General features: G+C 39.8%; 1 protein-coding gene across 2 annotated transcripts in view; it reads right to left on the bottom strand.

Moving 5' to 3' along the window:
* Positions 1-12,649, bottom strand: part of ZNF527 (zinc finger protein 527) — a 27,990-nt gene extending 15,341 nt beyond the window's left edge. Inside the window, exons 1-4 of one of the 2 annotated variants that reach the window (XM_077902559.1) lie at positions 12,435-12,649; positions 9,832-9,906; positions 4,816-4,942; positions 3,916-3,999 (exon numbers count right to left, since the gene is read on the bottom strand). In XM_077902559.1, coding sequence (XP_077758685.1) covers positions 3,916-3,999; positions 4,816-4,942; positions 9,832-9,864 — 244 coding nt within the window. In that variant the 5' untranslated portion in view covers positions 9,865-9,906; positions 12,435-12,649. The remainder of the gene's footprint in view (positions 1-3,915; positions 4,000-4,815; positions 4,943-9,831; positions 9,907-12,434) is intronic. The other variant, XM_077902587.1, reaches the window with a different exon arrangement.

Genomic DNA, 12,649 nt, shown 5'->3' with positions numbered 1-12,649 from the left:
GAAAATACCAAATTGGCATCAGACTTTTTCATAACAATATTCAACATTAATACTATACTATAATAAACTTAGAGAAAGAATGGCCAGTTATGAAGAAGGTAGAACTTGGGAGGACATTATTTGTGTGAACTCCTTGTGAGGAAACTGCCAGAAAACAAACCAGCCAATCAAGAAACGTCTACAGAAATTTCAGCAAAAGGACCTGTAGCAAACACTGAATGTTTAACTACAGAACTAAGATAAAATGAAATGAAAGGCTGGGATAAATGTGACAGAAGAGCATGTAAATATAATATGTCTTGACGATACAAAAAGCATACAACTAACAAAATTTGGGAAGAGAAGGTGGGAGGTAAAACAAGTGTACTTCTGACTCATCTGTAATAGGTAAAAAATCAAAGGCTAGTTTTTTTAAAGATTTATTTATTTATTTATTCATGAGAGATACAGAGAGGGAGGCAGAGACACAGGCAGAGATAGAGAAGCAGGCTCCATGCAGGGAGCCCGACGCGGGACTCGATCCCAGGTCTCCAGGATCACGCTCCTGGCCGAAGGCAGCACTAAACTGCTGAGCCATCCGAGCTGCCCAAACCTTCCTACTTATTACAAAAATTATAGTATTAAGTGACCAAAATAAAAGGTTAGGAAAACAGATAGTGAAAATCTTTTTTAAAAACTGTAAAAACCATGGAAGTCTGGGTGGCTCAGCGGTTTAATGCCTGCCTTCAGCTCAGGGCGTGATCCTGGAGTCAGAGGATGGAGTCCCACATCAGACTCCCTCCATGGAGCCTGCTTCTCGTGCTCGCTTCAGCAGCACATATACTAAAACATGGAGCCTGCTTCTCTCTGTGTGTGTGTGTATCTCTCATGAATAAATAAATAAAATCTTAACAAAAAACCTGTAAAACCCAGAAAACATCATATAAAACAAAATATAGAATTAAGCCCAAACATATAAAAAATGTAACTAGACTTTCACCTATTAAATTGAAATGATATTCAGATTGTTTTACCTAGCAAAACTCAATTCTATACTGCATATAAATGCTACACTTAAAATAAAATGATTTTTTAAAATTGAAAATAAAAGGATGAGGAAAGGTCCTAAAAAACCATAAAAAGGCAGGAGAAAAAGAATTCTCCCCTAGAGCATTCACAAGTAAGGCAGGCTGCTAACATCTTGATTTTAGTCCTATAAGACCCATTTTTCAACTGTTTTTTTTTTATTATTTTTTATTTATTTATGATAGTCACACACCGAGAGAGAGAGAGAGGCAGAGACACAGGCAGAGGGAGAAGCAGGCTCCATGCACCGGGAGCCCGACATGGGACTCGATCCCAGGTCTCCAGGATCGCGCCCTGGGCCAAAGGCAGGCGCTAAACCGCTGCGCCACCCAGGGATCCCCACTTTTCAACTGTTGACCGCTATAAGATGATACATTTGTGTTGTTTTCAGCCACTAAATTTGTGGTAATTTGTTACAGCAGCAATAAAAACTTAATATAGAAAGTAGTCCGCTACAACCTTTCTGGAAGGGAATTAACAAAATTACATAGGCACTCACTCAGCAATCCCTCACCCAAGACTCGATCTTGAAAATACAGCCCTGGGACGCGTAGGTGGCTCAGTGGTTAAGCGTCTGCCTTAGGTTCAGGGCATGATCCTGGAGTTCCAGGATAGAGTCCCACATTGGGGTCCCTGCATGGAGCCAGCTTCTCCCTCTGTCAATGTCTTTGCGCCTCTCTCTCTGTCTTTCTCTCTCTCTCACCTCCCCCCATGTCTCTTATGAATAAATAAATAAACTTTAAAAAAAAAAGAAAGAAAATACAGCCTCAACAATGTGAAAATATATACATACAAGTTTATTTACTAAAGCACTGATTCTAATCGTAAAATAGTATAAACATCCTAAAAGTCCACACATCAAAGAAAAATCCATTCTTCAAAGAAAATGTTACCATAACATTCACATAATGGAGTATTTTGCCGCTGTTAAAAAAATGAAGATCTCCATGACTAATATGGAGTGTATACATAGTTAAGTGAAAAAAGCAAAATGCAAAGAGTATCTACAAGAAGATACAAGAAACTACAGATATGTCAGCTCGTTTGTACAAAAGAAACATAAAAGGGACAAACCTGAAAATAAAGAGATTGGTAATTTACAAGAGGGTAAGAAAGGGGTAGGAAGACCTTAGGGGAGATCCCTGGGTGGCTCAGCGGTTTAGCGCCTGCCTTTGGCCCAGGGCACGGTCCTGGAGTCCCGGGATTGACTCCCACATTGGGCTCCTGGCATGGAGTCTGCCTCCCTCTCTCTCTCTCTCTACGTCTCTCATGAATAAATAAATAAAATCTTTAAAAAAAAAAAAAAAGAAAGAAAAAAGTCTTAGGGAACAGAAATCAGATAGTGGGGATGAAGAGAGACTAACACAATTCTCTTTTTTTTTAGACATATTTTTCTAAGCTCGATTCTTAAAAGCATAGTAATGTTTCAGAAAAATTAATAAGTAAATAATTAAAATCAACCAGGATGTGGTAGGAACCCAAAACAGAATACAAGTAGTAACAAATGAACCTTAAAGAACCTAAGTAACTTTGGAAAAGTACTTTGAATACTGTAAGACTAAAGACAAAAAGACCCATATATAAATAATGTAATCCAGTTAATAAATTTGTTTCTCACAGAGGAATAGCTTGGAAATTCTGAAATTACTTTATGTGTATACTAACACTGAGCAAATAAGTAAATACATTGTTTCTCATTGTCAGAAAAAGAAACTACTAAGTAAAGGAGAAAGGCTAAAAAAAAAACCCTGTGGAGTAGGACTAGAATCAAGATATTAAAATAAATTGATAGGGCAGGGATCCCTGGGTGGCACAGCGGTTTGGCGCCTGCCTTTGGCCCAGGGCGCGATCCTGGAGACCCGGGATCGAATCCCACGTCGGGCTCCCGGTGCATGGAGCCTGCTTCTCCCTCTGCCTGTGTCTCTGCCTCTCTCTCTCTCTCCCTGTGTCTCTCATGAATAAATAAATAAATAATATATATTTTTAATAAATAAATAAATAAATAAATAAATAAATAAATAAATAAAAATAAAATAAAATCAATAGATTACCTAATGTGTCTGAATGTCTTAAGAGATTTAGACAATTAATGGGAGTTGGGAATTGAGTTATTAATATGTATATAGAAAACTAAGGAAAAAAACAGACAACCCCCCTCAAAACTATTAACTCCCGGAAAAATAAAAAATCATATAGAGAAAGTAATATTGGCATATACATAGCACAGCTACAACTAGCACTTAATAGCCATAATTTGTAAACACTGAATAGTGTTTCAATCAAAATTACAACATGAATGAGATGGGCAGATGGGAAGTGTGTGTGGGCACACAAGTGCATACATATTTGATTCAGGTCAAGTACTAAATCCTTATTAAGTGATACTAAATGAGGACTAAACCTGAAAAAACAATTATGAAATAGTAACATGAACATATTTGTTATAGAAATGAAGGAAACGTTAAAAAAAAGCTGCAAAAATAAAGAAAGGTAATCCTTCTAAGGAGAGGGAAATTGGAGAAGAAGATAAGCGACTGCCTTTTTTTAAGAGAATAAGCCTTGTAAAACTACTTGACTCTTTAAACAATGTGGATGCATAACTTTGATAATAACTTTGATAAAAATAAAAACTCTAAATTGTAATCTGGAAATGTACACATTTCTGGCCCTAAAAGGAAAAGAAGAGCTGGAAAGGACTAAGATTCAGGTTATACACAGAAGAATCACAGAGTGTGTAATTTTATAGAAATAGGGAGAAACCCACCCCCGCCAAGCCCAGGGCAGCCTCCTCATGGCCACCTGGCCTGGCACCTTATGACAGCCATCCTTGCCCAGTTGCCTGTCACTCACCATCTGACATCTCTTTCTCCACCATCCAGGGTTCCTTCCCTTGCTCCAACAAGGAGATCATGTTGGGCTTAGAAATGGAGAGTCCTGTTTACAGGAGAAGAAAAATGAGAGCAAGAAAGACAAACAGGGAGACAATCAACTTGCTTTCTAGGACTCGGTCCATCTCTTGGTTATTAGGCAAGAAGAGAAATCAGAGGAAAGGCCAGAGAATGGAATGAAGCTTGTATGAAGGATGAAGATGAAACTTCTTCCATAGCACTGGTTCTCAAAATGCTAGAGCAGAAGCACCACCACCTAGGAACTTATTAAAAATGCAAATTCTGGGATGCCTGGGTGGCTCAACACTTAAGCATCTGCCTTTGGTTCAGGGCCTGATCCCGGGGTCCCAGGATTGAGTCCCACATCGGGCTTCCTGCATGGAGCCTGCTTCCCTCTGCCTGTGTCTCTGCCTCTCTCTGTGTGTCTCTCATGAATAAATAAATAAAAACTTAAAAAAAAATGCAAATTCTTAGGCCCCAACAGAGACTTACTGAATCGGAAACCACAGTGGTTCTCAAACTTTAATAGGCGTCAGAATCATTTGGAGGGCTTCTTAAAACCCAGCCTACTGGGCCTATTCCCAGAGTTTCTGATTCTGTGGGTCTAGAGAATCAGAGGGTCTAGAGACCCCATAATTTGCAATTTAACAAATTCCTATGCTATACTGATGCTGCTATTTCAAACCTCATTCTACAGCAATGGGAACACTGATTTCTAACTTCTTTAAGCTACTTCAAATTATTTCCTGGGAACTGGAAGTAAAAATTCAGCTACGCACTTAACATGACCTAGATATTCCCAATGGAAGAAGCAAAAATATTCTGGAGGGAAGATTCTGAATTATGGGGGAGACATCCTTACCAAGCCATACCAAGTTCCTGTAGTTCTCCAACATGACGTCTCTGTATAAATCCTTCTGAGATGGATCCAGCCATTCCCATTCCTCTTGAGAAAAATCCAGAGCCACATCTCTGAAGGTCACCAAACCCTGAAATGAAAAAAAAAAAAAAAAAAAAAAAATTTCTCATTTGCCAAGTGCTCCCATATGGTCCTAGCAGAAAAGATGAAATTCTGCCAGAGTTCAAAGCTCTGTGTGGCTCAAGGGAAATAATTATTGGGGAGCAAGTACATGCCTAGGTTTGTCAAATATTTTAAGAGAAAAAGAAATACTAGAAAGACTCATCCCTTGAAAATTTCACATTTTTGTGAATAAAAAAAGATATATAAACAGGGGAAAAAATTAGCTTATGGCATGAAACATGAGTTTATAACATGAAGGTACGTGAGCAAGGCTATTTTATATTACATATATTATGTATCAAGAAATTCTTATGGAGATGATTCCTTTATATTCCCCAAACTGGGATATCAGATGGGTCAGAAAAGTGAAGGAAGGCCTTGAATTGGCTTTAACAAAAGGTTATGGTCTGAAACTTAGACTCTCTATGTAAGGAGAAACCTGCAAAAATGTGTCCTAAAGAAATAATGAAGTATATATAAAGATATTTAGAAAGAATTTTCATTGAAAGGTTATTTGAAAAATCTGGAAAAAACATGAATGTCAAGAAATAAGTTTAGGGGCGCCTGGGTGGGTCAGTAGGTTAAGCATCTGACTCTTGATTTTGGTTCAGGTCATGATCTCAGGGTCATGGGATCAAGCCCTGAATAGGGCTCTGCGCTCAGTGGGAGTCTACTACTCTCCCTCTCATTCTCCCTCTTCTTCTCCCTGCTTGTGTGCTCGCTCGCTCGCTCTCTCAAGTAGACAAAATAAAATCTTAAAATAAAATAAAATAAAATAAAATAAAATAAAATAAAATAACAGTTTGGCCCACACCACTGAACCATAAGCTGTATGAGGGGAAAGATAACTGTTCTATAAGCTTGTGAATATCAAATGTCTAGTATAAAACCTGTCACATTGTAAAACAGTAAATATTTGCCACTCCAGTGAAAAATGGTAAACTTTTCTGTAATATATCCATAGGAAGGAAGAGTACTCAATGCTTAAAATGGCAGAGTTCCATTTTGCAGAGTATGGTCTCATTTTTAATTAAAAATCATGAAATATCATGCAGAGAATGGATCTAGTGCCAAGATCTCAGATGCCAGCCAAAAATCAACCTGCAAATGGGTTCTAAACACAGCAGCTTCAGGCCTGCTATGTTAACTCTTTTTTTGCTCATTGGTCTATTTAGTTTTCTACTTTTTGAGCTGGTTTTTATATTTTATTTTTACCTAGAAAACAATATTTTGCTTGTGCTTTCTTTTTTTTTTTTTTTAAGATTTTATTTATTTATTCATGAGAAAGACACAGAGAGAGAAAGAGGCAGAGACACAGGCAGAGGGAGAAGCAGGCTCCATGCAGGGAGCCCGACGTGGGACTCGATTCCGGGTCTCCAGGATCACGCCCTGAGCCAAAGGCAGGCGCTAAACCGCTGAGCCACCCAGGGATCCCTGCTTGTGCTTTCAAATTAAATGTATACTGTTGTTTGTCAAATGGCAAAAAAAAAAAAAAAAAAGACAAATATGTTATTCTACATAGCAGAAATATGGATGAATGTGGCTAGAGAAAAAAGATCACACAACTGCATACTGTTATGTAATTCCCTTGTGCCCCCCTATACTTCTCTGTGTCCTGGGAGGCTGACCTGTATTGGCTGCGTTAATAGACTCCCTTACTTGACCCCATTTTCAGTTGGTTCAGCCACATGCAAGAAATGAAAAGGAGGCAAGTAAAGGATATTTACTCCACTGGGACTTTCTTTGCAGCAAGACCCTGTGTCACCTCTGTCCTTCAATCCTGGTCACAATGCCTGTCAGAGGCCTTCTCTCCACTCAGATCTCTCTGTCTCTGGGTTCAGGACTAAGTTTTACTGCTATGAGTTCCAGGGTATAGCACTATCCTTTGTAGTTTCTCTATATGCCAATTTATAACTTGTAAACAATCCCCTTTTGATTTTCTTACTGGAACCCTGACTGATAAACATGTTGAACCAATGTACTTCTGGGATATGACCATAGATTCCACAAAAGCACCACACTTCCCTAATAAATTCACTTTCCCATTCCCCCATGATTATTTCATAGAGTCTGCCTCTCTCTCAAAACACCACCAACTCCTTTGAACTTCCTCATCTTCTTGCTCACCACATGTCCTTGCTGATCTGTATCCATACTCATATATTGTCTTCCTTCTGTTACAACGGATAAAACTCCAGGCTCCTATCTATGACTATTCCCTCTACTTGTTTCACACAAAGACATTGTTACCTCTCTCCCTTGTAATTATCAGGGAGATATCAGATATAACTCCCTTATGTTATCAGTATTTTCTCACTCTCCTAGATTATTTCTACCGGTATACAAACTGATGCAATATCTTTCATCTTTTAAACAGATAAATTCTCTTCTATAATCTCACTGCAGTTATTGTCCTGTTTCTCTACTCCTCAAAACAAAATTCTTTCAAACACAACTCTCTGAAAGAGTTAAATCAGCAATGTCCAGGAACACCTGGGTGGCTCAGCGGTTGAGGGTCTGTCTTCAGCTCAGGTCGTGATCCCGGGATCCTGGGATTAAGTCCCGTATCCGGCTCCTGCAGGGAGCCTGCTTCTCCCTCCGCCTTTGTCTTTGCCTCTCTCCCTGTGTTTCTCATGAATAAATAAATAAAATCTTTTTTAAAAACTTGTAAAATCACAATATTTGTGAAGCACAATAAAGCAAATGCAGTAGGGATGCCTTGGTGGCTCAGTGGTTGAGCATCTGCCTTTGGTTCAGGTCATGATCCCAGGGTCTTGAGACTGAGTTCCACATCGAGCTCCCTGAGGAGAGCCTGCTTCTCCCTCTACCCATGTTTCTGCCTCTTTCTCTGTGTCTCTCATGAACAAATAAAATATTTAAATATTATTTTATTTAAAATAATATAAATAAATAAATAAATAAATAAATCAGCAATGTCCAATAGAAATACAATGTAAGCCACATATTAAAATTTTTCAGTAGCTACCTTTAAAAAATAGATTTAATGATTAAAACAAAATAAGAATAATTGCTCTATGTATTGACCAATTACTACATGCCAGATATCCTAATAAACATTTTACAGATATTACCTTAATCTGATTGTAAAACTTGTTAAAAAAAAAAGAGTAAGAAACCCATTTTACAAATGTTTAAGACCAAATGTCATGCTAAATCACTAGGTTATACTGCAAAAAGAAAAAAAAAAGTAAAGATCTATAATTAAATTTAGTAATATATTTAATATAACCCATTGCATCTAAAATGTCATTTCAACATGTACCCAATATAAAAATTATTAATGAGATGCTTTAATTTTTTGTATCAAATCTTCGAAATCTGGTATATATTTTATACTTACAGCACATCTTCATTCAGAGCAGTCTTATGTGGCTAGTGGGTACATTACTGGACAGCGCAGGTCTAGACTCATCTCTCTCCCCATCTTTTAGGCCTACTATTCCCTCGTGAAACCACTGCAATGCTTTCATCCCAACTACTTTATGAAGTAGCTTTTGCCAAAGATATCAGTAGCTTCCATGTTACCAATTCCAATGGTCAGTTCTCAGTCTTAATCTTCTTCACTCTCTCTCAGAAGAATTTAATTCAGTTAATCATACCCTCCATGAAAGACTGCGTACTCATGATTTCCAGGACCCATACTTCTGGCTTTCCTTCTACATCAGTCATGTGCAGTCTCTTTTGCTGGTTCCTCCTCTTCCGGTCAGCCTCTAGATATTGAATACCCAAAACGCAGTCCTTGGGCATCTTTCCTATCTACAATCACAATCCCACCCTCAAGATAATCCTATCCTGTCCTATGGTTTCAAATACACTAATGATTCTCAAATTCACACCTCCAATCCTGACTCCCAGTATATAATCAATATTGCACTTGGATTTCCAACAGGTTTCTCAGACTTAGTAGATCTAGAACTCAATTCTTGTTCCCATCTCATTCTGCCTTGTCTTTCCATCTCAGTAAATGCCAAGGCCATTTGTACAGTTGCCCAGGTCAAAAATCTTTGTAGTTATCCTTGACTTTATTTCTCTCACACTCCACAACCAGTCCCTGGCAAAATTCCATTATTTTCTATCTCTAACATATACCCCAAATCCCACCAGCAACAATGCCACCATCATGGCCCAAGCAGCTATCATTTTCCTCCTAGATTACTGTAGAGTCTTCTGACTGATTTCCCTGCTCCGCCCTTACTTCCTTTCTATTTTCCTTTCAAAATATAAATCAGATTATATCACAAACACTCCAAAGATGACTCTTCACCCTTAGAATAAAACTCAAAGTTCTGGTCATGAGTTTCAAGGGCCCAGATAACTTGTTCCCCAGGTACTCCTGTGATCGCATCATAGTGCTCATTTCCCTCTGAGGATACTGACTCAACAATATTCCTAGAACCCATCAGACATGTTCCCACCACAGTAACTTCATATTTGCTATTCCTTCTCCTCTTAAAGCTCTTCTCCAGATCTTCACAAAACCTCCTTCCTACTTTCACCGAGGCTTTTCTTTGCTTAAATGTCACTTCCTCAGAAGGGCCATCCTGGATCTCCTTATTTAAAAGGGCACTCAATAATCACACCTCTATCCTTTATTTCACTTGCACTGATCTCCAGCACAACATATCATGATCCATCTAAAAGAATAGTTCTTTTCTGTCACATATTTGAGCATGGCACTGAGTAAAAAGGACAGTAAATCATTTGTAGAGAGATTATATGAAGTAGTTGAAAGAAATGGTGAGAGCCGCTCATTGGGCTACTTGTGACTCTCTGAGGTCCCAAAGTCCAAAAAAATAAGATGGAATTTCTGGAAACAAGATGAAAACAACAACTTACTTGAGACATGGCTTTACAAAGTCCAACAGCCATTCTTCCTTCCTTCTTCAATCTTCTCTTTAGGAGAACAATGTCCTGAAAAGGGACAATTAAAGGGAAAAAAATAGCAGACCAGCCCTATGTTGCTGATCGGAGATTCACAAAGATAGAGCTCTTATTCTATAAGGTCTCTATTGCCTCCTGACATGGGCCAGCCCTACCCACTTCCAAGATCTGAGAAAAGGTCAAAGCTGAATTTTAGCCCTGAAGTCCTGACCTATATTAAGAACATGTAGCCTAAACTCAACAAAATCTAAATGGCCAACAAGGTGGTTTATGATCTGGTCCCTAGCTGTCTCTCATTCCCTACCCTTAATCTCCTTGTTCACCCTACTCCAGGAACACAGGTTTCCTTACAGTTCCTCAAACACTGTGCACTCCTTCTTCAAGGCTGTTGCCTTCACTCCCTCTCTTCATTCCTATTTGTGCTCAAATTTTTTAAAGATTTTATTTATTAAAAAAAAAGATTTTATTTATTTATTCATGAGAGACAGAGAGAGACACAGGCAGAGGGAGAAGCAGGCTCCATGCAGATAGCCCGACGTGGGACTCAATCCCGGGTCTTCAGAATCACATCCTGGGCTGAAGGTGGCGCTAAACCGCTGAGCATAACCCAGGCTGCCCTTATTGTCCCCATCTTACCAAGTAAAACTAAAGTGCAAAAAACTTAAACAACTAACTCAAAGTCATAAGAGTCAAAATGCAATGAGACTCAAAAACTGGTCCCCTTTCAAGAGCCTACAATGTCTGAATGGGAAATATTTAACATAACCTGAGGAACCAATGCCACATATTTACTAACGAAGCCTCTTCAGAGCTGGCAGATGTTACCTTTATTATCTCACAGAAATACAGCTTGAGGCAGGCATTGCTAAATTTTAATACAAACCAATAACAAATTGCTCCTTGTCCTCTCAGAGCCAACATTTCTTCATTCTGAAAATGAATATTGTTGTGTTTGACCTAGAATTTAGGATCTACAACCCCCTAATTCTGGGCTACTCTGCACGAGCCAACTCAGTGTCTAAGAGAGTTATTTCATTAGTGCAATGCAGCTTGAAATTGTCCATAAAAGCCTTTGCAACCTGAGAGAAGAATCGATGAAGTCTTTCTGCATCTGGAAGCCCTACATAGCATCTGCATAAAAGAAACGTCTTTTAAATTTCTGTTTGCAAAGCTGTGTATCACTTGAGCAATACCTTCCCAAGTTTAAGATGAACATCAGTCTCTGAAGAAAGTGATGTTAAAGACTTGAGTTTTATACAGCCCCCAGGCACATGCTGACTTTCCATTCCTTCAGTCATTGGCTACATGACCTTGAGCAAGTTACTCCATCTCTCAGAACCTTTCTTTCCTCACTGTCGAGACTGCATGAGTCAATTCCTGGCAGAGAGAAGTGCTACCTTTGTTTCCATTTACATTCTATACACACTTTTGGAAAGGAAATGAGAGAATTTTTCTTTATTAACGGAGAAAGTCAGAACCAAAATTTAGCTCACTTGGTACATGAGAAAAAAGAGCCATGGATCAGCCTTTCTTAGCACCAAAATGAAGAGTTTTAATAAAGACAAAGCTAAAACCTCAAACTCTTTGGGCTTTCAGATTAAGCTTTCCTCCAGAGGCAGTCAATTTGAGGACAGTCTCACTAGAATGTCTTTAGCCTGGATCCTGTGACTCACTCACAAGGACAATGAAGGAAGAGGCCCATATCAAGATCCCATATCCTGGAGGCTCCTAGTCCAAGACCAGGGACAATTCTCTCCAAAACCCTTAGAACCCAGGGCCCCCACTTTTCACTCTCACACTACAGGAAAGATCAAGAAAGCTTAATAATTAAAAGCAAGGACTCTGGAGCCAAAACGCCTAGGTTCGAGACCCCATTCTATCACTAATTAACTGCCTGAACTTGGGCAAGTAATTTTAATCTTTCTATGCCCACAGTCACACACAATCAAGCCTGTGGTCTCATAAACACATAAAAGTTCTCACCCGGTCACACACATACATGGTATATGGTCCCACAAATTCACACGTAATGTCAAATATCTATGCAGTGGCAGTAACAAAAAGACAGAGATGATGACACACAATTACTCCAACAGGGAGATTGTTCCACACAACGTCACACAGAGTGTGAACCACACAAAGTCACACACCCTGTCATCATTACTCATACAAATGTATACCTGCTGAGATAAGATGGACATGGGTACACAAGCACACCTGCTGTCACACACATTCAAACACTGTACTATCTACAGAGACAAGTGGTCAAACGCAATCACCCACATTCATACAGCGACACACACAATGTCACACCCGCAGTCTCTCTCAAACGCATACACAGTAACACAGTTGTACCTGCAGAGAAACACAGTTTTATACCCGAGACATATAGTCTCACATAAGCACACAAGCGGTGACACACAAGATCACATTCTGTCACACGGCGGCCTCTCACGTAACCCCAGAGGCACCCACCCTGGTCCCATCCCTGTCCCTGCCGGTGCCCCCGAAGCCCGGCCCTGACCTCTGGCGCCCGCGCGCAGCCAGGCCCAACTCACCTCCCGGCGCCCTGGGCTCTGGAAAGCCGCCCAGACACTCGAGACCCGCGACGTCCCCCTTCCCCAGAATCCCCCGCAGGGCGAAGCAGAGCAAGGACTGAGGCGCACGGGACCCCGAGTTCTGCTGGGGAAACATCCAGCTGGACTGGAAGCCGCTCAGGTTTTCCTTCCGACCCCGGGAACCACGAGTCCCAGAGTGCTTTGCGCCGCCGCCT

Source organism: Canis aureus, chromosome 1 (genome assembly GCF_053574225.1).
Source record: "Canis aureus isolate CA01 chromosome 1, VMU_Caureus_v.1.0, whole genome shotgun sequence".
NCBI classification, from domain to species: Eukaryota; Metazoa; Chordata; class Mammalia; order Carnivora; family Canidae; genus Canis; species Canis aureus.
Note: the sequence above shows the minus strand (reverse complement) of the source record. Positions and strands in the feature narration are given on the sequence as shown.